At 35.9% G+C, this 26,267-nt stretch overlaps 2 protein-coding genes across 4 annotated transcripts in view; one reads left to right on the forward strand and one right to left on the reverse strand.

The window, feature by feature from the left end:
- Positions 1-25,370, reverse strand: ASPN (asporin). 2 transcript variants are annotated; one of them, NM_001034309.2, is made up of 8 exons: positions 25,160-25,354; positions 18,127-18,393; positions 15,470-15,582; positions 11,088-11,301; positions 9,955-10,065; positions 4,136-4,229; positions 3,615-3,753; positions 1-1,239 (listed from the first exon to the last, which is right to left on the reverse strand). In NM_001034309.2, exons 2-8 carry the CDS (start codon positions 18,368-18,370, stop codon positions 1,042-1,044), a joined length of 1,113 nt encoding a protein of 370 aa, NP_001029481.1. In that variant the 5' UTR covers positions 18,371-18,393; positions 25,160-25,354; the 3' UTR covers positions 1-1,041. The 2 variants fall into 2 exon arrangements, with proteins under 2 accessions (NP_001029481.1, XP_059744977.1); XM_059888994.1 differs by lacking the exons at positions 1-1,239; positions 3,615-3,753; positions 4,136-4,229 and adding an exon at positions 6,640-7,609 and having other exon boundaries at positions 25,160-25,370.
- The window catches only part of CENPP (centromere protein P), a 235,597-nt gene that overhangs the window by 115,706 nt on the left and 93,624 nt on the right, over positions 1-26,267 (forward strand).

Genomic DNA, 26,267 nt, shown 5'->3' on the forward strand with positions numbered 1-26,267 from the left:
TTTTTTTTTTAGTTTTATTTATGTTGAACACCAAAAAATACATATGTAAGTACTGTTAATTTGTATACAGAGCTAGTTTCTATTTTATGATCTGCCTATTCAGTTATACAAGATGTGTTCTTCAGAGTTATCCAGTCTGTGCATATTTAAGGAGACAGTTTGGTGTAGAGTTGATAGTATCCAGTCTCTTCCAACCAAGGTCTTACAAAGGGACATCTTGAAAATATTCGTTAGCATTGAAGTGACAGTGTTATATAACCTAACAATTGACACACTGTTAAAAGCTTATAATAACTGTAATAATTAAAAAAATGTGAGATTTTATATAAACACTCACTATGCATTTCTATAGAGAGTTTATAACCAGGTAATAATCATTAAAGAGAAAAGTATGTGCTACAGCTTGAAAAACAGCCGTATGAATAGCATCTGTTTGAGTTGGTAATAAACACTTACTGAAGACTTTATTATAAAGAAGTTTTAAACATAAAGACAGTAAGTCTTGAAGTTGTGAGAATTTGAATAAGATTATATCAAACCATACTTCAACATTATTAGAATATTACAGTAATACCCAAGTTTTTAAAGAAAGAATAAGAATAGTATAATGTATTCTTTGTATAACCGTACTTGTCAATTTTCCTTTTCTAATAGCAAATGAAAGAACACAAATTTTGCTAAGTCAAGCATTCCATTTACAGTACAGTTCTTTTTTAAATGCACTTGATAACAAAGTATTAAATATTGAATGTCTTTATTTTTTGTTACTGAGAAAGAATGTTCAAGCATGAAATTTATGCAAAATCATTTACATGTAAAAGGAAACTGCAATAAATGCCTATTTCCTTTAATCCTGATGTATCAATATTTTTGCAAAATTCTGTTGAAATTTATTGTCATACAATAAGTCAGTGGACTTAAGCACATAGGAATAGATTTTTGCATTGATGCATAGTACCACCATTATTAATAGAGTTCAAGTATTCCAAATGTAACAATTTTTGAATTTTATATTAAATGTATATTGCTAATTACTAATTATCACTTTCTGAAGTTCCCAAGCTGAACACTCATTCTGCTCAAAACACAACGAAATGTTGCAGGTTGTACCTCCCAATACTTTACCGGGTTGTTGGATAAACTTATTGCACTGTATAAAGATTTCTTCATCTTTGGCACTGTTGGGCAGAAATCATTCACTCCCACTTTTGTAATTGAATTAGAATGAAGAAAGATTATCTGTTGTAATGGGGGAAAGAATGGATTAAAAATTCTTGATAAATGTGAAAAAGAAGATATTCTATTTGTAGTCAGCATTTGTTCATGGACATATTTTGCTTAAAATATATGTGCTCATTTATGCCTGTTAAATATTTATTATAAAGACTCAAGCTCCTGTATTTTATAGAAATTGCTGTATATATGAAGTGTGGTGTAGTACTTATGCCAAAGCCCAGGTCAGCCTGGTCAGCACATGCCACTCTCCTGTCCCTGTCTCTCTCTTTCTCTCTCTACATACACACACACTCACACACACACATAGATGAAAGTTGTTTGTCATACAGTAAGTCAGGAGACTTACCACATGGGAATAGATTTTTGCTTTTATGCATAGTAATACCCAACTTTTATATATGGATGTGTGTGTGTGTAGGGTTGTTTCAGTACCATATGCAATAATGTGTTTTTAAAGTATTAGAAATGAGTGGAAGAATGAAATTTAATGCTCTAAGAATTAGTTTTACAAAATGAATGTGAAGAATTTTTAGCTAGCATTTTCTGTGTTCAAAGGAGAGAAGTGTAGATAGAGCTACTTTTTTGTTTTATAGAAAAATATGTCTGTTGACATCTTAAATACATATCTGTAATATAGCATCAATAGTTGAGTCTTTATTTGCACCAATGGACAAAATACAATTTTATAGGCTGTGTATATGTCTTATTAAATTATTACTCAGAAAAAAAATGGAAAATATAAGACCTTCCATTCATTCCCTTTAATAGCCCTATAAATTCCTTCTTTGGACTCTTTTGACAACTGAGATTTCTAGGAAGTAAAAGCAATCTACTTAACTAACAAAGTTTCGGCATATTATAAAGAAAGAGCCTTTTGCTGGCAGGCTAGGATACCAGTTCTAGCTTTTGTTACCTCTGCATTTTGCTTTGGTGAGATTGATCTGAGCCAGTCCTGAGAACTGTAGACATTGCTAAAACCTCTTAAGTTTTGTGTTTGAGTCACTGCTGCCCTCTATTAATCTTGGGGGCCTCATGGCAGATGCATTATATGGTTTCCTAGCAGCTCAGCAGCAGTGCAAGATGTAGTTTACCACAGCATTGACCTCATTGGGAATGGAAAACATTGCTGGACATGGGTGTGTTTGGTTTGTGAACGTTTGTTGAATGTATCCTTATGACTATGTTTGTGTTATAATTCTGTTTAATTTTTTTAATGCTAGCAATAGTATGGATAGATTTAAGATGCTCAGAATCTAGGATCAGTGTTGTGGAGTAAAGTACTGAAAGACTGGACAGCTTAAGGGAGGAAAGACCCCGCTTGTGCCCACTGTTTTTTTTTTTTTTTAAAAAAAAGGTTATACACAACATTTGAAAAAAATCAAAGCAGAAGCTGTAATCTTAATTGGCAGATTAGCACCTGCCAATGTCACATGCATTTTGATTGCTTCTAGGCCAAAGGGTTCTTTTTGTGTAGTGAACAAAACTTAAAAGAAAAATTAGAAAGAAATATAGAAGCAAGTGGCTCAAGACCCATTTTGTTCTCAATGTGTTTTTCCTTGGATGATGAGGACTTTGTATAATATATCAAGGAAAGCACATGAAAAAAATGGACTAAAGGTGATTCAGATTAAGTAGAGATGCTTAATTTGAGGTCCATAGATGAAAATCGGGAAGATCTGTGAAATTCCTAAAATTATGTGAAAAGATTTTCTTCATATTTTTTCTTGGGAGTATCTAAAGCTTTATCAGATTCTCCAACAATTCTGTGGCCCCTTCTGGCTAGTCAAGAGTTGCCAGATTAGAAGGGAAAGTTTTTCTAATAATTAAGAATAAGAAATGTGAGCCCTTAATGTTCCAAACACTGACTTTTGATTATATATTCTGGCCTGAGTTTTTTGAAAAGCATGCACACTTTTAGTCTGGCACCATATTGATAGTGAAAACACCTAGGACTTTATCCACATGCTCTTCCTTCATAAAATGTGTACAGAAATGAAAGGTTATATAATCCTACTTCATTGCCTCCTGACCAGTCCTGCCTTTACATAGTTATTGCCACCTCAGAAACCTGAAATTAGCTGTCAGCACCTTAACCACAATGACCTTGACAGTTTCAGCAGAAGAAACTGAGGGTTAGAAATGGGTTCCTGAGTGTTTTAGCTTATACCTTAATAGAAACTGGCCTTCTAACACTCTTGCTGCATAAAACATGTTGCATAATCTGGAGGGTCATTAGGCTGTGAATTAGGAGGGTCATTAGGGTGTTAGGAGGATCATTAGGGTGTGAAGCTACTTGCTGCTTTGCTTCAGATACTAATATATTTCATAAAAACAAAGGAAAGTATTAATATCTACAAAACACAAGTAGAATGTTTTACCTGGAGGTATTTCAACTCTTGTAATCCTGAAGGCACTTTTTTTAGTTTGTTGTTTTCTAGGTGTATTTCTCTCACACGTGGTATGTTAGCAAGACTTCCGTTTTCAATATCTGTGATCCTGTTGTTTCCTAGACCCAGCCTAAAATTGATATAAAATGCATCAGTTCTTGAGCAGATGATATGATTCAATTAGCTGAAAACACAACTAAGTTAGAAATATTTGTATGTATGTTCAGAGAAAGGTATTCCATGCTTTCTTTTAATAACCTATTTCAGGATGTAATAGCCCTCTCCTCTACTGTCAGGAAATTTTCTAACCTGTTTGCAACAAAAGGAACATTTGGAAAGTGTCCTTTTACTCATTCCCTCTTTCATTTCTGAGACAGAATGATAGCAATCCATTCTAGTTTTCCCTTAATTTTGATTGTGTCCCTCTCTATACATTCTCTAACAAGTTTCATTAATATTGTCATCATATGGACTACCACCTACAGGTTAGATAGGATTTGAGAAATGTTTACCTTTGCAGATCTTTGTATCGTTTAAAATCCTCAAGTTCCACAACTGAAATTTTATTATAATCTAAATGTAGCTCCAGTAAAGTTGAAGGTAGTTCTAATGATAAGAAAAGAAATATGTATGTTAGATCAGGCTAAGACCAAGCCCTATTGAGTATTTATTTTCTCGTTAAGTTTCACATTATAGACTTAGGCAGTTTGGGGGATTTGCTTTTTTTAATTATTATTATTATGGAAAATTTCAAACATAGAAAAATAGAAACTAGAAACCTTGCTGGTTGCTTGGCTTCAACAATTATCTCCATTTTTCCAATTTTGTTTCATCTACCTTAGTAGTTATGTGTTATCGATTTGTTTTTATTAATTTATTTTTTTGCTAGAGTACTTAAAATCAAATTTCATATATAGTGTCATTTCATTTGTAAAGACTAGACATCTCTAACCCATAAGGTCATCTTTTTTTTCCCCTTTCATAGTCATCATGTCTGTATCACGTCTAACGAAATTAGCAATAATTCTTTCCTATCATCTAATAATCAGTTCCCTAATAAGTATATGATTATTACTATATTATTTTACAGTTGATTTGTTCAGGTCAAGATCCAAATAAAGTGTACAGAATATATTTGAGTCTTGTATCTCTTTAAATCTCTTCTTCTGTTACATACTACCTCCTCTTTCTCCTTCTAGTGATTGTTTTAGATATTAAATTGTTTGAGATACTCATTTGTAGATTGGGCTAATGGCCTCCATCTAGGCCCTTTATTTCTTATTACCTGGTAGAAGAGCTGACTCATTTGAAAAGACCTTGATGCTGGGGAAGATTGAGGGCAGGAGGAGAAGGGGACGACATAGGATGAGATGGTTGGATGGCATCACCGACATAATGGATATGGGTTTGGGTGGACTCTGGGAGTTGGTGATGGACAGAGAGGCCTGGCGTGCTGCAGTTCATGAGGTCACAAAGAGTCGGGCACGACTGAGGGACTGAACTGAACTGAACTGAGTAGTTAGATCTAGAGATCAGATTAGATTCAGTAAATTATTCTTTCATCTGATAGTCTTCACACTCATTCATTGATTACTGCTACTTAGACTTATTATTTCATTAACAATTAGAAAATGGTGATTTTCTGATTTCATCATTCATTATGCATTTATTAGGTGAGATTCTTCTCTAAAGAATTTTCCTTCATTAATTATTTAGTTACTTTATAATACAGTTTTTATAGAAAAAGCAGCATAAATGTTTGATTTCATTAAAGTAATGAATTGGTACAATACCCAGAGGTGACCAGTGAATTTTTTTTCTAATTTTCGGCCACATCCTTCAGCTAGTAATTGGGGACCTTAGTTCCCCAACCAGGGATCAAACCTGTGCGTCCTGCATTGATTGGATGGTGGAGTCTTAACCACTGGACTGCTGGGGAAGTCCCAATGAATTTTTTTTAATATCATATTTTCCTGGGCTCCAAAATCATAGTGGGCAGTTACTGCAGCCACAAAATTAAAAGATGCTTGCTCCTTAGAAGAAAAGCTATGACAGACCTAGATAGCATATTAAAAAGCAGAGATGTCACTTTGCCAACAAAGGTCCGTATAGTCAAAGCTATAGTTTTTCCAGTAGTCATGTACAGATGTGAAAGTTGGACCATAAAGAAGGCTGAGTGCCAAAGGATTGATGCTATTTAATTGTGGTACTGGAGAACCTCTTGAGAGTGCCTTAGGACAGCAAGAAGATCAAACCAGTCAATCCTAAAGGAAATCAACTCTGAATATTCATTGAAAGGACTGATGCTGAAGCTGAAACTCTAATACTTGGGCCACCTGATTTGAAGAGAAGATTCATTGGAAAAGACCCTGATGCTGGGAAAGACAGGGCAGCAGAAGGGGACAACAGAGGTTAAGATGGTTGGATGGCATCACCGACTCAATGGACATGAGTTTGCGCAAACTCTGGGTGATAGTGAAGGCAAAGGAAGCCTGGTGTACTGCAGTCCAGGGGTTGCAAAGAGTCGGACAAGACTTAGAGACTGAACAGCATAAACACAAGAATATTTTTCCTCTGATATGTTTGGATCCCTGCAGTTCTGACCCTAGCTTTCTCCATTTAACTGAAGCTGGAATGAAAGAGACTAACCAGTGATTCAGTCAGACCTCATTTCATTAATCCTACACATAATGTATTAGTTTTCAATCAGAATTTCTTGTTGCCTAGCTAGGAAATGCATTCTTTTTTTCAATTCTTGCTAAAACATTTCCTTACTTTATTAGTATTAAGACTGTTAAAGATAATTTTCAAATCCTTATGAATAGCAATATTCATCATGGCTGAATTTATATTGATTTTATAATGTACTTTTATTTTTAAAAATAAATAAATTAGAGAGCAGGAAAATAATTCTAAACTGAGAGCATCCTAATTTCTTGAATTCTGATCAGTTGAGGTTACTCATATTTAAGGAATGACTATACTCACATATAAAAAACATAAAACTGCTTCATGGTTTTTTGTTAATGACATTACGTGTTTATTTTATATTTATTTTATAGTATGGAAATAATGTTAGAAAGCAAATTCAAGCAATTTTCTTATTTGAGTTCAAAGTAGGTTATAAAGCAGTGTAGACAACTCAACATCACAACTCATTTGGCCGAGGAACTGCTAACAAAAGTAAAGTGCAGTGGTGGTTCAAGAAGTTTTGCAAAGAAGACAAGAGCCTTGAAAATGAAAAGTGTAGTGGCTGGCCATCAGAAGTTACAGTGACCAATTGAGAGCAATCCTTGAAACTGATCCTCTTAAAACTAAAAGAGAAGTTGCCAAAGAACTCAGCATTGACCATTCTGTGATCATTCGGCATTTGAAGCAAATTGGAAATGTGAAAAAGCTTAGTAAGTGGGTGCCTCATGAACTGACCGAAAATCAAAAAAATTATTGTTTTGAAGTGTTGTCTTCTCTTATTCTGTGCAAAAACGATGAGTCATTTCTTGATTAGATCGTGACATGTGATGAAAAATGGATTTTATATAACAACCAGCAACAACCACCTCAGTGGCTGAACTGAGAAGAAGCTCCAAAGCTCTTCCCAAATCCAAACTTACACCAGAAAAATGTCATGGTCACTATTTGGTGGTCTGCTGCCAGTCTGATTCACTGTAGTTTTCTGCAAAACCATTATATCTGAGAAGTATGCTCAGCAAATTGATGAGATGCATAGAAACGGCAACACCTGCAGCTGGCCTTGGGCAATAGAATGGACCAAATTCTTCTCCATGACAATGCCCAACTGCATGCTGCACAACCATCACTTCAAAATTGATCAAACTGGGCTCCAAAGTTTTGCCTCATCTTCCATATTTACCTGACCTCTTGTCAATCGACTACCAATTCTTCAAGCATCTCGACAGCTTTTTGCAGGGAAAATGCTTCCACAACCAGCAGGATACAGAAAATGCTTTCCAAGAGTTCGTCGAATCCTAAAGAATGGATTTTTATACTACAGCCGTAAACAAACTTATTTTTTGTTGGCAAAAAATGTGTAGATTGTAATGGTTCCTATTTTGATTAATAAAGATGTGTTTGACCCTAGTTATAATGATTTAAGATTAGCAATATGAAAGCACAATTACTTTTGCACCAACGTAGGATATTTCTGTATCTACTCTATAGTCAAACAGGTCTCTGTTCCACTCCACACAATTCCATTATGTAACAAAATTTTCCAATTGAATATGAAGGAAAAACAGTTTTCAGTCTACTTCTTTTTTTTTTTTTTGGTATGGCCATTTTTATTTTAAAGTCTTTATAGTTAACATTACTTCTGTTTTATGTTTTGGTTTTTTGGCTACAAGGCATGAGGCATCTTAGCTCCCCGACCAGGGACTGAACCTTCACCCCTTGCATTGGAAGGTGAAATCTTAACCACTGGAGACAAGGAAAACCGCTTTTCGTTCATCTTACGTTGTCCAGTCTAGTTAAGAATCCTCTGGACCTCTGCCTAATTCACCCTGTTGCAATGGGTAGTGATGATTGAATTATAACATTTAGGCAGTCAACCTTAACATTTGAGCAAATAAGGCATAGAAACAAAAAACTGTCTTTTGAATGTCGTAAGGATTTTAGTGTCATAAGCTTCCCTTGTGGCTCAGCTGGTAAAGAATCTGCCTGCAGTGCAGGAGACCTGGGTTCGATCCCTGGATTGGGAAGATCCCCTGGAGAAGGGAAAGGCTACCAAATCCAGGATTCTGGCCTGGAGAATTCCATAGACTGTATAGTCTATGGGGTTGCAAAGAGTTGGACACGACTGAGAGACTCTCACTTATTAAGGACCTTAAAGAAGTAGTTATGTAAATTTAGAGATTTGAAATTTAAATTTCTAAATATATAAAATCTTCCTTTAGACTTTGGAAAAATCTCGAGAACTTCATAAGGAGTTAAAACTTCATTTAAAGATACACTTTGAAACTTGAGAATTACTCTCAGCATGTTTTGTAGTAAAGAAAACTGCTAATATAAATATAAAGAGTGATGATAACTGCAAGACCTGGGAGCCACAGCTCTGGGGTGGTGCCCCGCTCTTCTCCTCTAGTACATCCTCTTCCCGTCTGCGTCAGCTTCCAGCTTATAAAAGTTATTTTATTTAACTTGTTAGGTAGAGTATGTGTTTTTGTTGTTGTTCTAAAGATTAGACGGTAAATATAATATTTCAGCTTTCTTGTGGAAAAACAGCCAGCTCCTTGAAAACTAAATTAAGGTTGTTTTTAATTGTGTAAGTTCTGAACTAAACTGATTTTTCCTATACTAAATGAAATTGTCTTTTCACTTTAGATGAAATGAAAGATCAGTAATAGTAGCCTTGCTTGATTTTTTATCAGCTTATGTTTGTTTTGTTAATCTGGATCTACTGAGTAATATAGAAAAGGAGTTAATGATAAAATAGAAGAAAAAAAGATTATTGCTGATTTTACTGTGGATACTGAAAGACAGGGCTGTTTGAAAGGAAAGTATGTTATTAATCATAGGGGTTATTTCTGATCCAGGTATTAGCATAGGAGAGAGACTTTGTCAAGGGGGAAGAAGGTGAGACTTTAAGCATGGGCTTGGAGAAAGGTAAATGCTATCTAGTTAGTCATTAGTCTGGGATTTTGTAAGTAATGATTTAGAAAATTGGTCCTGTGGCAAACTTAAGAAACATTTTACTTTGAGGTACCAGCTTCAGGTCATGTGATAGAGCGTGGTGGTCATTCTGGTACTGGTTATGTCTTGTAAGAGTGTTTAGAATGTGCCCAACATTGTCTTCAGACCTTTCTGTGCATTAGCCTGTTAATGTACACAACTCGGCTGTAAAAAAAAATGAGGTGTAGAGTTCCTTGCCCAGAGTATACACCCACCCCCACCCCTGCCACTGCCAGCACCTGCCAGTCTCTCCTCACAATTCCCACCCTGAACTACTGCTGCAAGCCTGGAGAAAGGTCTCTGACCCTGTGCATTTCCCTCTGCTTTCTTCTCTACAGAATTCTCACCTCTCTGAGACACTTCACAGAATGACAGGTATAGACAAGTAAATGTCAGGAAAGAGAAAATAAAAAGTTCATTGCTTCTTAAGTTTTATTCTCCCTGGGAATAAAGATTCTGGTTTCAAACTATCAAAAAAAGGAGAAAAAAAACCTCTTTTTGTGTACATGAGAAAATACTAAATTTCATACTATACTGACCAGATATACCGGTAAAAAAGAATTTTGTGGTTTTGACAGTGTTTATAGCATTACATTTAATAGTCATTTTAAGATGACAATTTAAAAAATACTATACAAATACAAACCTTTTGGAATTGAGGTCAGTTTTGCTTCTGCAATTCTGATATGGAACACTGTTACCCCTTCAAATGCCCCTGGTTCAATCCCATTGTTATCCAGAGGGTTTGCACTCATTTCTGTTAGGGGTGGAATTATATAATTTAGTACACATATGTTGTATATTGAAGGAAACTCAGAATACAGAGATACATGTCCCTAGAAGTGTGAGCATTATTGTTCAGACTCTTCTTTGCTCAGTGTATCTGTTTCTGTGTCTATCTACTCTCCTTTCTGTTAGTCTCAGATGAGAGAATGCTTTGTATTACATAGGCTGGAGTATATAACAGCTTTACTCTTTTGCTTTGAATTACTAAATCAATAACTTACTTATTCTTTTCCAACCATGAGCATGATCAAAATTTTGTTACAGAAATACTACATTAGGAAGAAAGACCATCATTCATATAATTCAAAACCTTTGTGTTTTTCAGTGTACATTTATTTGTCACCTAAACTTTTTAAATTGCAAGTCAATTAAAAATTATTTGTTAACAGAAATATAACTGAGGAAGTACCAGATAGTGAAACTATTTGGTAAGTGTCTGGCACTTGGTTGAATTAAATGAATAAATGAATGAGAATATTGGTTAGGAATTTTGAATAGATATTGTGGGGGAAGATGGCATGGTCATACCAGGGGTGTTAGAAGTAAAATACTGTGTAAAATTTAAAGTATATAGTAAAAATGCCATAGTTCAATAATCTTAAAGAAATAATGAAAAGTCAGCTGTACATTCTAAATAATATCTGAATTAATTTTATAGGTTATATTTAAGTAGTTTTTACATTAAAAATGATATCTTTAAATTAAATGAGAATAACAAATATTCACCACTTAAGGTACAATCAGAAAATGGAAACCACATTAGGGAATTCTTGAGAGTGCATGTGTATTTATGTACAAAAGGTGTATTTCTTTAAGTGCTATAAATTTTGTTTGATACTTTATTTTTGAATGGCTTATCTAGGTAAAGCTTATTAGATTCAAAAAATTAATTTTAGAAATTATCAATCCTAAATTTGTTAATGATGATAAAGATCTCTATATCTGCATATTGCATATAATTTCAAAATGTCCCATTTATTTGCAAAAACTTACCTAGAACATGTAAAGCATTCATTCCTTTGAATGTTGCCTTTTGTATTTTCTTAACTTTATTGTCATGAATTCTGAGTTCTGCTAATGATTTGGGAAGATTAAGCGGTATTTCACTTAGTTGATTGTGGGACAAATATAGCCTTCGCAACTTCTTTGTGGTTAGAAAGGCTTTTGGGTGAATCTTTGTTAGCTTATTGTTGTTCAGAATCAAAGCCTAGATAAAGCATAAAAAGTTGTACCGAATCAGGAATTTTATTTACCAATATTTGATTACCAATATTCAGTAGTGATTGGAAATCATGGAAATCAACGCAAATTGTGTCATTCATATACTTTATTAACCATGTAAATAATTCTACAGTCCAATCTAAGCTAATAGACATGCGCGCGCGCGCGCGCACACACACACACACACACACACATTTGCCACTGCATTGAAACAGTGCAAAGCTTTAACAGTTGGTTTCATGCCTTTGATTTATCATGAGTAGGTGAAGTGTTCCTGTGTTTAAGATTCCCCTCTCCTATTTCAATTCATGGAAGTAATGAATGGTATTATCTTTATCTTATCTTAAACCTGTTCACTCTACAAAGTTAAGTTCAGTACATACCAAATACATTTTTGCATGATTTTATCTACTCTTAAAACCTCATTTCTGTCTTGTTTACTAATGTTTACTGTTTTCTCCAGAATAGAGACTTGTAAGAATAAATTCCTACAATGTGCCCTCAGCATTCTGGCATACTGTAGACACTGGGGAGGTGGTAGTAGGTTCTGAGGAATGACTCAACCCCTTCTCAGTTCTGTGGCTATTTCTTGGTGCAACGTGGCAAAACTCTTCATAAGAGACACAACCCCAGAAAGTGAACGAACTTATACAGCCTGAATCTGCGTTCCCCACAGTCAAACCCTTTATGACACGTTGAGGGTCTGACTGCAGCCATCTAAGTCTACTGGGGTGCAGAACTTCAGAACCAAAACTGGGAAAGTCCTTGGTACCAGGGCTTGCCAGTCACATAGTAACTATTTTCAAAACATGCCAGATTTTGCAGAAAGAATTTTCAATGTTTTCCAAGGGCAATGGCAAGTGGTTTAGCATTCCTAGAATCTACTGGGGCACAGAACTTCAGAACCAAAACTGGGAAAGTCCTTGGTCTAGGGCTTGCCGGTCACCTAGTAACTATTTTCAAAACATGCCAGATTTTACAGAAAGAATTTTCAATGTTTCCCAAGGGCAATGGCAGGTGGGTTTAGCTTTGCTAGAACTTTTTATTCCTCTCTGCTAATCTGGATCCTCTCATTCTTTTAGGGAGCAGATCGAGATTCTTTCCTTTTGACTTCTGTCTCTGGTACCATTGTACAATAATCTTCCTTGTTTCCAGACTGACTTAATATGCCTTTATCCTGTTATTTACACTGTTGTTGTTTCACAGAAGAAATACAAATACTTTGGCAGTTAGAGTCCCTTTATTATCATGTCTACTGGTTTCACTGCAGGCCTTTACTGTCTCCTTTTTCTTACCCTGCTTTCAGACATCACTAATTTTAACAATTTCAGCTAAAAAAGGTTAAACTGAGAAGAATTTAAGCTACATTTTGTTACCAACTGGTGATATATATTCCTTTCTGTGTGCTGCCAAATTTAGAATGTGTTCTCTTTTCCTTTGGTTATACTGAAAAAATGAGAGGACAGGGAAGATTGAACAACTTGACGAACTCACTCAACCCCCATGAGGTAAATTTAACAGAAGTTATTTCTGTCCTCTTAGTGACGAGGACATGAGCACAGTGAAGAAAAGTGATTTGCCCCCTGCCTGCCCCCACCCCTCAGCCCTCCATACTTTGCTCTTCCTCTTGTGTGCACTCCCTGTGGGCTGCCACTGTCAGGAGCCCCAATGGGAATATGGGCCTCAATTAGATCCAGCCATCACAAATGGGGTTTTGTTTGTTTTTTCCCTCTGGTTAAGACATGCAGTTGTCATACTGCATAAAAGGAAGGATAAGAATACAAAATGGGGTAAGACTTTTAAACCCTCTAATGCTGCCCCAGCAAGTTGAGTTAGCACAGTGTCTCCATTTAAGCAGTACTTTCAATGTTGGCTTTCACATGAAAATTCCAAACATAGCAGTCACAGAGCCCCAAACAATGTGGTTATATGTAAGGGCAGAGGATAAGAAAAGTATAGTCTTTCAGTGGTAGGACAATAAGTCTTCATGATGAATGTGTCTGTAATAACGGGCTGGAAGTGTACTTGGAATATGTGCGTGTGTGTGTGTAGTGATCTCACTTATTCTCTAATGCTTCATTGTTCTCTGTGCAAGAATCAGAATGCCAAACAAGCAGCTAAAACATATAGAGAATTTACAGGATATCTAAAAAAATAATTTTAGTTCTCTTTAAAGACCAGTGCCATGTAGATGATACTATAATTAAATAAGTGTTTTGAGATATACAGCATGCTAACAATTTAAGTATAAAGTGTGCTTTTAAAAGTACTTAACATTTCATGCATTGACCAGTCTAGAAACAATAAGCTGGTAGCAGTAATAGCTGACAGCTGGACTCTGAGCACCTTATATGCATTCACTCGTCTAAATAACCATTCTGAATTCCATACTATTATCACACTTCTTTTAAAACTGAGAGAAGCCAAACTTAGAGAAGTAAGTCACTTTCCCAATGTTTCTAATTCTGTTAGACCAAGGTTTCAGCCTGGGACTGCTGAACTCCAGAACACTCCAATACAATGCCATTTAAAAATTGACTAAAAGCAAGTTAAGGAGGCCTAAGACAGCTCCTGACACCTTTTTGATTCTCATTTCTCAATGAATAACTGGAGTACTAGTAGGTTAAATCCCTGGAATACTCCTAAAATATAATAAAATAATGATGTGAAAAAGACTTAATGATTCAGAGTTAAATATGGCATTAATGATTGTGGTTTTATAGATAAATATAGGTTGAAGAAGTGGTAGAAGCATTCACTATATTTCCAACATCTGAGGCTAAAATAATGGCCTTGGTATTTAAAAGTCTTTGTAGACTGGAGTTAGTGGGGTAGATTGGACAGATCATATTATGCTATTTCTGACTGTTTAAGTGAGGCCTCATTTATAAGATATATATATATATATATGTTCTTCCATTTGCTCTTTTCTTTTTAACATGGAAACTTTATTATGTATGGAACCCAGAAAATCTGCACTGTATATTTGAAAGGGAAAAGAGCAGTCAAGGCCCCACAAGCCCAGCCACCAGGCAGTGCAAGGGAGAGTATGGCTTCACAGGGGGTTGACTGGGCTCTCTCTGGGTGCCATCCGTGCCAGGCCTTATCAAGGGGATTTAGCAAGAGAGTTGAGTAAAACACCCCATGTGGTGTCTAGAACACAATCTTCCAGCTGACATTTAAGCACTGGTTTCGTAATGGGATTTGGTAGTCTCCTTCCCTGCCTGCTAGGGTGGTTCAGCAGGGTTCATGTGGGTAGAGTGGCCTCAAGCCTCTCAGACATAGGAAGAGAACAGGGCTATATGGGTGGCTACATAGCAAGAGACTGCTATGGTCATAATATCTCTCCCATCGCCTCTTGGTGCCTTGCAGGTAACAGGTTTACTTTCTTCTCTCCAGCGTAGCATGAGAATGTGGAAAAACAGCCTAGAAGAGCAGTATTGCCTTACCACCATAGCCTGGTGCAAAAAAGAAGCTGTTCCACTCTAATATTACTCTGAGGGGAAGAGATGACATCCCATGTCTGTGACAGTGTGGAATCAGGTTCTTCCCCGAAACCAAATTTCAAATAGCATTCAAAATTTTACCTGCTAAAATCTAGAGGCCCAAAATGTTAAATAGAGAAATAAGAATCTTTTAAATTTTAGAAAGCTAAAATATTAATCAGTATAGTAAGAAAAGTTCTTTTTCATCTTCAGAAGTCTAGGAAAAAACCCATATAGATATATTTAATCAATTATGTATGTTGCACATGCTGCTCTTAGAGCTTTATGGTTTCTTAAGTCAGTGGGTTTACATACTGCTTTTCTTACACTGTACATTAATAAGTTGCTATAAATAACCATAGTTTCATTATTTTAGTGTGTAATGACTGTGATTACTGAAATAATCTCATCTAAGGACCATTTACTTGAATTCTTAGCCCACTGCCTTTCAATCATCTATTATTCAGTAAACATCAGTTGAATCAAATTAATAATTGAATTAAATCTATCATTTTTCATTAACTAGAACAATGCAAAATAACAGGATTTTGTCATTCATCACACAGAGTAAATAAAGACTTGTTTATACAAACACAAATACAAGTAATCATTTTAGCAGTGATAGAGATTTTCACTTAAATATTTGAAAATATGAACATGTATTCTTACATAAAGTGAGGTGAGTCCTTTAAAGTCATTTTCTTTGATTTCCTTAATTTTATTGTTTTGAAGGTCAACCATTCGAGTATCAAATGGAATGTTGCTTGGGACGGAGGACAGACCTGAGAAAGAAACACATTGCGTACATATTATATCCTAAAGATAAGATTGCTGATATTAGTGTGCTTTTCAAGAAATCCGTGATTGCCATTAAATAGTAGATGACTTAATGTGTAGCAGATGACAAAAACATTGGTCTTTGGAATGGCCTAATCTTATCAAGTAACTTTATTTTTACAAGGTGTCTAGCTAGGTCTAGCTATCACTTCAGTCATAGTGACATTAAATGGAGCTAAGTTGAAATGCTCTAATATGACTACAAGGAGGAGACCAACAGTGGAGGCACAGATTCTGCTTATGCACTTTCGACTAAAGAATATTGACATTCTTTGCAGATTTTCAGGCAGTCATAATGCTAAATTGGAGCCTGTGGGTTTTGATCATTTTAAGAAGCATCAATATGTAGAAAGTTATGCTTAGAAAATAGGTAAGTTTATTTTCATGTATACTATTAAAAACCTTACCACCCATTTATTTTAATAATGAGCTTCTCTAATTAGTTGTAACTTATTTGATTTACAAAAATTTATTCATCTGTTTGTGACCCCATGGACTGTAGCCTGCCAGGCTCCTCTGTCCATGGACTTCTCCAGGCAAGAGTGGAGTGGGTAGCCATTCCCTTCTCCAGGGGCTCTTCCTGACAGAAATATCAAAATTGGGTCTCCTGCATTGCAAATGGGTTCTTTACCATCTGAGCCACCAGGAAAGCCCTAATTAAATTATTTAAAGATGTTAATGTGTTTTTTCTTTTTTAAAGAAGCAAAAAATCAGCAGGAGCAGTATGTGGTACATTTCTTCCTTACTTTCCTTGTTTTCCTCGAATGGTTGAAAATGTGCACCCCTGATTGTTACCAGACATTCCATATGATACTTATGCTTGATGCACATGGGGCCTTCTTGGTTTTCTTCTATATTTTATTATTGAAACATTCAAATATACAAAAAAGTTTAAAGAATTTTCCAGTGAAAACTAATATTCCTTTTTCTCCCATCAACATTTTACTATACTATACTTACTATCCATCCATACATCAATTTATCTTTTTTATGTATTTTAAAGTGAGTTTCAGATATTACTACACTTTTAGTGGAGCCATCGTTACTCCTGAAGAGTGTTGTTTTTTATTTAGTCGCTAACTCACATCTGACTTCTTTGTGACCCCATGGTTTGTAGCCTGCTAGGCTCCTGATGAGTAATATTAATATTATATTTAATAGCCCAAAATTGAAGAATTAAATATTAAAAAATACTATGAATGTCAACATTCCACTTGACAGCCCTCGATACTTTCTCCTTTATACTTTAAAACTGACAATTCTTTGAAGAAGTTTGACATAGTTGGAAAGAGGGAAAAGGGGGTAACTTGATGGGTTACCAAGGTAGCAGCAGTTTTGTTAGGAGATTACTTTGATTTTAGAAAATAAGTGGAAGGTCTTAAGCTAGAAGTTCTGCAGACAGGACCTATAACATAAATTTTGAGAAACCTTCCCTTACCCTACCCCTGATGAATTTGGAACCTTCATTTTCTGTGGTCATGGGGTAGGTGACATTTATGCTGCTAACAGTGCCATGTCATTTTAAGATATGTGCCTGTATATTCCATTAAGACTTTCACAGTGATTCTAGCTGATAATAATATCCTCTTTTTCTGGATGGTTTTTGTTCACCTTTCTCACTATATCCCATAATAACACATTTTTAAAGTCTCTGGAATTCACTGTAGCAAGTTTTGCATATTGCCGCAAATGCTGTGACCATGGGAAATGAATCTAAAGCTTGCAGAGGCATTGTCTGCTCATATATACCCTCCAAGTGGCCTTGATGAGCTCCAGGTCCAGTATGGGAAATGTGAACTATACCTTTGGCTTCCCACAGTGGGTCAGGTCTGAGTCATTCTGTGTTTTGGAAACAGCTGACTACAATTTCAGTGTGCATTCCTGTTACACCTCTCCCTGAGTATGCCCTTCTGTTTGACAGCACTCTTGTTAGAAGTATTAAAATAATAAAATACTCAGCAGAGAATTATACGTTTTTAAGAAACTTTAGAAAGCGACTTGCATTTCAGCCACTTCTTTTCTAGATAGTTTTAAACCCAAATCATTCAAAACACATGGAGTATTGTCTTTAAAGTGCCTAGATTAGAGATTTCACAAACTCTATAACCTATTCATTGTTCTGGGCAGACAACTATTTTGTTATTGTAGAATTTTGCTAGAAAGCACAGTTTAAACCAGTTGACACTCTATAAGATGAAACCGCAGTGACATCCATTCTCTCTGAAGGAAATTAAAGTGAAGTATTGATTGAAATTTGGAGAGAGAAGGAAATGTTCTGTATATGAAATTTCCAATGTTTTCCTCAGATTTTCTGGATTTTTAAAATAAGTTTGGATGGACTTTGGGGTTTGTTATACTTTTCAAAAATTTAAATGAAAAAATTCCTTTACAATTAGCCGATTTTTAAAATTTCAGTGAGGTCTTTCCCTGTCCTTTAAATTTTATCAGAACAACATAATTCTTCAAAACAAATTGACGTATGTTCTTACCTAGATCGGAACAGTGTACAACTCTCGAATAGCATTGGCATCCAAATGGACATGTTGAAAACAGATCAAATGGGAAGAAGGGGTTAATTGGCTCTCTTGTTGGAAAGAGAGAGTTGTCAGCATCACTATCACCTTCGTCTTCCATGTCCTTCAGCATCAAATTCTTCAGTGTCAAGTACGAAGGGTGAAATAATGGTTTGGCAGAGCACAAAGTCAAGAATACTAGAAGCACATACACCTTCATGTCTTCCTATGTAGAGGACCGATCTAGAAGTAAGTAGACATTGAGGATTAAGTTCAAGTTTAAATAGATATAGTTCCTGCTGCTATATAGTTCCCAGGGCTGGCAAGAATACAATGAAATGGCATTCTTATTTGTTACTAATGTGAGAGTAAGTTTATTAAAAGTTTTTGGAAAGCAGTGCAACAATATGCATTGGATGCTTTATGAATATCTTTATTTTTTCATCTAGTAATTTTACTTTTGGCATCTAGTCTCAAGAAACAATTCTAATGTGCATAAAGGTGTTCATCACAGAATTATGTAATAACAAAAGATGTTTTAAGATTATACTTATGGTTAAAGGGAAATACTAAAATAAAATAGGGTGTATTTATTCCTTGAAATACTTTGGAACTCACAAAATATTTGCAAATATATTTAAAAATAAGAAATACTGTTGTTTGAAAGAAAATATTTTAAAAATCTATATGTAGTATACTTACACACACACTCAAATCCTGGCACAAATATACCTAATTGATGATATTATCTGGGTTGTAGAGTCGTCTTTTTTCCTTCAGTTTCTATACTGAGCAATAAAAATTATATTTATACCTAGGAAATTAATGTTTTGTTTAAAAAAAAAAAAAGGTTATCATATTCCCTTATTCCTAAAATCTTTCCATTGCCTTAAAGTCTATGTCACTTTTAAAGTAAAATCCTTCATGTCCCATTAGTACATCTGGAAGTTTTCTTTAACTTCTATGCCACCAGCCTCCCTAGCCTCATTCTCAGAGTTAGTTACTTTTTCCATAGTGTTACTGGATTTCTTCCTTCCAATCTGTTCCATTATCCAAAACATCTGATGTCCAGGCTATTCTTTCTCAACTCATCATTCCACTGAGTTTCCTTTTGTTTAGTTTTTCGGAGGTGGGGGTGCTATCATTTGCATTTTTCTAAAGCCCACACAGAGCTGGAATGCACAAGTGAGAAACTTCTGAGGGTTTATTGTCATATGATGGCAGATCTTCCCACAGGTATGTTTATATATCGTGGTTTCTTAACTATGAACTGTGAAACATATGGTTTTTTTGGTTAATTTTCAAAAAGTAAAACCATTATGATATCATCTAAAACAGACTTATGCCTGTCTTCCCTTTGGGGCATTCAGTTAGCTGCACATAAATCCATTGGTGAGGCTGTAGCCTGGCAGGGGGTAGTCCACACGCAGCCGAGTCACCCAACAGTGTGGTTGGGCTGCTATGCCTGAGCGTCAGACAGCGCCTTAGTCACAAAGGACTTCTAGAGTCACTTAGAATTGACCCAACCTCAGGAAGACCTGGCTCCCTGGATCCTTGAATTATGCCAGCTTCTTACAATTCTCCAGAAATTAGGTTTAATGTCTCTCCACCACCTTGCTATTTCTGGACTTGAAAATCAGAAATGAATTAACTAATTTAATTAAAATATTCATATATATGTATATACGTTTTAATCATCAGAGGAAGATTTTTTTAAAAAACCCTACTGTCATCAGTGATTAACCTGATAATTAATATTATTTAACTCTTAGAAATCTATATGGCAATATGCACATTTTGCCCAGTGGACATCACCAGCCTTGTCAGATTTCCCTATGATAACTCACACTCAGTTGTGCTAGGTAAGGGAGAATATAGGGCACAGAACAGTAAAAAGTTTTTTATTTTTATAACCTTATTCTGAATCCCACTCCAGGAACAACAGTTCTGCCCTCCCATCTCTGCACTGCCTTGTGGAATTGTCAATTCAGTTTATTCTAGATACGTCTCTCAGATTAATCAGGAGGAATAGGAAGAACAAAGAGCTTCAGTGGCTTCCCCAAGGCCACATGACCAAATTGAACTAGAACTTGAGTTAGAGATCATGTGTTCTGACCCATCCTTGCATCTTCTGCTACAACCCACACAGGAGCACTCTCTTTTATCTTCTTTTAGCTAATGGCTTCTGTCACCTCTTCCTTTCCAGCCAGTCCACACATTGCTATCCAGAATACATCTCTGCATAAAGGAGTGCACTCAGAGCTTTCAGAGGGTGGAAATGGGGGTGGTTTGGCAGTCAGATTTGTATAGTACAGAGAGAAATTGTGCTGGCAACTCACGGCCCAGCAGCTTCTGTCAGCAGGTTACCTTCCAGTCACCCTGGAATCCTGGCACCGGCACCTGATTATGGTCAACTGGGCTTCATTTCCAACATCATTTTTTGGCACATCATTTCTGCTTCTTGGCTGCCTGCCTAACTTTGCTCCATTATGTTTCTTGACCACAGGTTTATTTGTGGTTCCTGGTTCCTTAACGCTTGGTGCCCTGCCTTGTCTTGATTTCTAAAATTCTCATTCTTGAGCTAATTTAGCTTTTGGTCCTTATCAAAACCAAAGCTTGTCCCTAGTACCAATTTATTCTTTAAGATTGTTCTGCATTGCAGCTTTATCTTCTAGGTCCATAGCTGCCCCAGCCTTGTTTGACCCTGGTGGAGAAGTTAGTGGTGGTGAAGAATTAAATGTCATTTGATGTCCTGTCTCTAGCTTTCTTTGAGGTTGCTGAAGTTTTTCGTTGGGCATTTATCAGTACGCGCTATGTACTAGGCACAGATGCAGAATCCATGAAGTAGAACGTATTTGGATGCTTTCAATGGATGTGTCTCTCCCTATGCACTTCTCCCACACTTCCTTGCTCAAAAAGCAAAAACATACCTTCTAATCCCCTACTCTGAGGTAAGTGTGGAATTATCGTAAAAGTGAATGCTTAAATGGCAGGTGCACTAATAGAAAAAGTAAAAAATAAATGCTCAAGTTAGTAAATAGAACTAAACTGCAGGTGATCAGTGTCAGCTGTGTACACTGTGACTCTAATGTTTTGGAAGAATCTCCACGTGTGTGGTTCACAGACTCTGAAAGTAAAATTCTTCACCATAAGTCTCTGTGTTCCTCATAACCTTCAGTTTACTGTTTAAGACCAATAGAAATAAAGATGTCAATAAAATATACATACACAAAAAAATGGTTGAAATAGAATATACAAACCTAATAAAAGGGATAGTGGGATTATGAGTTAAAGGTTATTTTCTTGTCTATGGTGCATATTTTGTAAATTATTATTTTGCTTTTTAAATATTTTAAATAGCAGTCTGCAACAAAATTGTCTTTGCTCTGGTCCTCCATGTACTTTTGCCTTTTCTTACCACTTCTATAGCATTAGACAGTACAGTTAAAGGTTTCCCATATACTACCCCCTCAAAAGTCAACCAAAAATGCTTCAAAATAGTTTGGAGCTACAATTTTTGGTAGGACTAGCACTATTTACTCTGGTCCATGGGAGGCAGAGAATTTTCATAAGGTTATTTTTGAGTTAATTGGTTGTTTGAGTTTCATTGGTTTTTGGTTTTTGTGGGGTTTTTTGGTAGAAACTTAGAGATAAATAGGTTGTAGTTTCCCTGTCTAAACCAGAAAAATCTAACATATAATATCCTAGAAGTATAGACCTAAGAAAGCCAGAAAACTTTTTTAAAAAATACATGTAACAAGAGGAATATGTTAGAGATCCAAAGTGGGAAGCCATACCACATCTTGGCCTTTCCCTGTAACCTGGCAGCAGGCCAAGAACTTGCCTTCATTCCTGCAAACCCGATTTCCCGCTCCACTCATGTTTCCCTGTGACATAGAAGAGCCCTGGAGTGGGATGCAGGCTGGGATGAGGAAGAGAAAGGCAGTTGTGACAGACTTAGAGGGACACTGGTGTGAAGGATGCACAGAAGGGTGGTGTACAGGTGAAGGAGAGGAAGGAAGCCAGGCATGAAGTGGGGCGGGGGGGCTTGTTTCTCTTCTATGTCTCTCCCAGTGGGCTTTTGATCAGCCTACTTGCAGAGTCAGAAGGGGCATCAATCAGTTTCCTTTCCTCTCTTCTTATACTGATGAGCTACATAAGCTCCTCCCTGCCTTGGATGAGATGGCAACTCTGGCTTGCTAGATGAGGCAGTGGCTCCTCTGTGGTAGTTGGGAAGCTTTCCTTTGGCTGGCTGGTGGGGGCAGCCACCTGTCATGCCTTCCTGGACCCTTCCCTTGTGAGTGAGAGAGGAGACATGCCAAAGCAGAAAATGTCATTTAGTTGAAACTCCCTCCCAGTGTTGAAGTTTCCTCCAGAACATTGTGGACCAGATGGCGTGTCCGCTCTCTGATTGCATGACTCCAGTGAGAGGACTCAGGGAGCACACCTCCTCAAGAGACATCCAGTTCCACTGTTGTCCATCTGTGGTTGATAGGAAATTCTTTATAGAGACCAAAATATCTTCTGTCACAGTCTTCTCTCTGTGCTACTTCTGTCTCCTATTAGTCATATGAAATTAATCGGATCTTTTTGCATTCTCTTATCCTGGTTACTTGAAAAGAGAAGTCGGGAGAACCTTGATTCCATGAGGAATTTACCAGTTATTCCCTTCATTTGAAATGACAAAGCCTTGATAAAAACAAGTGATTATAGACCCTAAATCTCTCTCTATTCTAGTTAAGCACTTTTTATCAGTAGGAAAATACTGGAATGTCCAAGAGGGAACGCCAAACAGTAGTGTTTTTCTATTCAGTGTGGAGTGTAGAGAATATTGTTTCTCATTTAAATGATGCGCCTTTTAGTTGTTTATCTTATTTTGAGATTTTGAGCTTATTAATATGGATCAAACTCTTATTTGTTTAGTTTTGGCAGTATTTAGATTGTTATTTTTAAGACCTTTTAAAGTGTTTATGTCTTGTTCTCAAGAAAACTCAGTATTTCCCTGATTTAAACCAGTTTTGCCAGAGTTTCCTACTCATAGAAAGCTTTGAATTTGGTTTCAGGTTTCTCTGAGTAGTATTTGAAATATTATTTCAATGCTACTGCTGTTATTACTAAGCCATTACATATTAGAGCCAGGAGAGGCCTTTGAGACTTTGCTACCGTGCCCTCTTTTAAAGTGGAAGAACCTGAAGCTGGCCTCCTCATTCCTGCATTGTCCACCCTTCTGCTTAGCCTTCTCTAAATGGGTCTTACTCTCACAGTGACTTCCAGACAGTAACCAGACTCCCCTCGGAGAGAATGGGGCTAGAGGTTTGGCCAAGTTCTTAGGATTGGAATTGTAGCTAAGAAGTGTCTTTCTGAATTTACATAAGCTCCTATTTTCTGCTTAAATGTTCCACAAACTTAGAATGGAAAATCTGTCTAAGTGAAATGGTATTTCCTCTCAGACACTATTATTAGGAAAATAAGCCACTGTGCTTTTAAATCCTATCCTTAAAGATCCGCTTGGCTGAAATGTTCCTATAAATTCACATGTACCAATAATAGTTTTCATTATATAAATGTGATATACCATTCTTTGTGTATTCACAAAAGGAATCCAGACTAAATTCAGCTGGAATCAAGGTACTTGTAAGTGAACAAGTTAAATCAAACATCCAAACATGCATTTGGAAACTTAATCACAGTACCTTTTGGTCATGGAAACAGATGCTTTTAAAGCCTACGATTTCCTTAAAGAAATAATTAACTTTACCTCAAAAGTATAAGTAGCAGCTGATTGAAGAACTTGCTGGCTGCTTTTCTCTTTATATGTTTTGTCCTTCATCAGTTTTTCAATGCATCCAGCAACCTAGCTGCTTTTAAAAACAAAAAACTCCTACCTCTTCATTTTTCTAATCTTTCCTATGCTTCCTTAAAACTTGTGCTTATAAAGTTAATCTATTCTGTCTCAAACCTCAGGTCAGATATCTGAATATTCTTTTTTAATGTAGTAGTTGTAACAGAGGACTGCATATCCCCTCTTCTTTCCACCAGTATCCTATTTTTCTAAATACTGAAAACATCAAGATGCTTTTATGTGTGTGTGGGCTTATGTTTTTTTTTTTTTTAAAAAACAACTCAATTCTTAGTGGGATTTTTTAAGTCTTTATTTTTAAAGACATATAGACTCCCTCAGATTTCTTTGTAACTTAATCCTATACCATGTGGCTATTGTTTATGACTGCCACACCTCCAAATAGATTGAACAAGAAAGAAAACTGTGCTCTATAAGATTATGAGGGAGTAGGATATCAAATACATTGTTTAATCTTTTAAGAATTTACTTTGAGAGGGGATAAAGGAAATCTTTATTTTACATTCTGACTGGATTTTGTGAAGTCTCTAATCTTTCATATTGAATATAGAGCTTATTAAAGTTTGCTAATAAATATTCTTTCTTAGACTTATATGAATCTCCATTTTAACTGTCCAGTGCCATTTCATTACATAAGAATAAGGAAGACATTTATCAAGGAAAAACATGAATATTCAAATGTATAAGTAAAAACATTTGAATAACTCATATTTTTTAAATGCCTTAGAAAATAACATAGTTTCACATTTTGGAAAGAAGTTTTTTTTACTATTTTCACTTAATGTATTTTTAATATCCCCAAGCTTTTTTTATCATTAATATAATTTTTTAAAAGAACATATTCATACACTATTTGTTTAAATGATTTTAAAAATCAGCCATGTTAACTTTTATGGCAAAGCATAGTGACAGGTTATCATCTAGCTGTTTTAAGAAGTCACAGTTATGTTGAAAGTAAATCCATTATATATTAAACATAAAGCTAGAATAATATTACATATGTATCTAAATGCTGTTTTTTAAGAAATTACACAGATAAACTTTATGTTATATAATTTACAGGCATTTATGTTAATAACATTAATGTCCTCTTAGTATTGACTAAAATAATTGTACACTAGTGCATGAGAAAAAGACATGAAAACATACCTTGTAAGAAGAGAGTAAGTCCTCTTGAAAGTAGAATTTTCCACCATGTACTACAAATCTATAACGTAAATGTCCTCAGCTACTATTTAAGAAGAAAATATGAGAAGGTATTACATTTAAAAGAAAAACACCCTTCCACAGAGCCTGGTGTGGCTGCACCCTGGGTGACACTGGAATAAGCTGCTTCCACAGATTAGCCCATGTTAGTACTGAGAAGCGAGATTAAAACTTGTTACTGCTCATGTGTTTTCCATCACTGTTTGTATCATAGCCAAGACTTCTAGCTAAACTCTAGACGTCTACTGGAAGATTCTGAAGAAAAAAAAAAAAGAGTCTAATAATTCATGGCAACTGGCCATTGAGAGTACAGTCAAAGTCATCCAAGAAATACCTGATTAAGAAAAATACTTTATGAAATTCTTAAATGAATGAATACTTATACATTACAGATTTAAAACTCACTCTATATAGACTAACAAAATATTTATCAGTTTTAGAAAGGGGTACTGAAAGAGTACATTATTGAAATATAAACCCAGTCTCCAGATGTACCTAAGAAAGGAACCATGCTGTTAATTTTCTTCTGATGACTGAAGCTATTACATCAAGCATATGTCTCAAGATTGTCTTTAAAAGCTTTTACTCCTGCCATAGGCATGTCAGTGGAACTGCAGACCAGGCCCTATATAATCCTTCTAGCCTTTATACTGTGATACAAACATAGACTCAAGGATACAGGTGATGCTTCCTTGGACTTTACTTTTCAAGAGAATATCACCTATGACCACATAGAGTTTAGGGAGGATGTGGGAGCAGGAAAGCAACATTCTCTGTTACCCTCAAAGAGTGCCCAATTTACATCAGTTAAGAGACCGTTCTTCAAGAGGACGTTTTTCTAAGTCTGGTGAGAAAGACTCACCAGTACTAGGTAACACCAAACCAGCATCTTCATGATGTGCAGATTTGGGGGCCAGCCTGTTTGCAAAGTGTGTTTATACTAGTTAGCAGAATTTCTTCTCTCCTCCCACAAAGAAAATCTGACTGTTGTTTGTTCCCAATTCTCAGAGAAATGGCACATGTTGAAGCAAGCCATAGCAAGAGTACCGTG

Source organism: Bos taurus, chromosome 8, assembly GCF_002263795.3.
Source record: "Bos taurus isolate L1 Dominette 01449 registration number 42190680 breed Hereford chromosome 8, ARS-UCD2.0, whole genome shotgun sequence".
Lineage (NCBI taxonomy): Eukaryota > Metazoa > Chordata > Mammalia > Artiodactyla > Bovidae > Bos > Bos taurus.

Bases quoted from the DNA above. Each gene is read 5' to 3' on its own strand.
- ASPN (NM_001034309.2), bottom strand. From the start codon at position 18,370: ATGAAGGTGTATGTGCTTCTAGTATTCTTGACTTTGTGCTCTGCCAAA. The intron at 15,583-18,126 runs GTAAGAACATAC...TTTCTTTCTCAG, and splicing joins TGTACACTGTTCCGATCTAG to GTCTGTCCTCCGTCCCAAGC. The intron at 4,230-9,954 runs GTTTGTATTTGT...TCTTATCATTAG, and splicing joins ACTGACCTCAATTCCAAAAG to AACTACCTTCAACTTTACTG.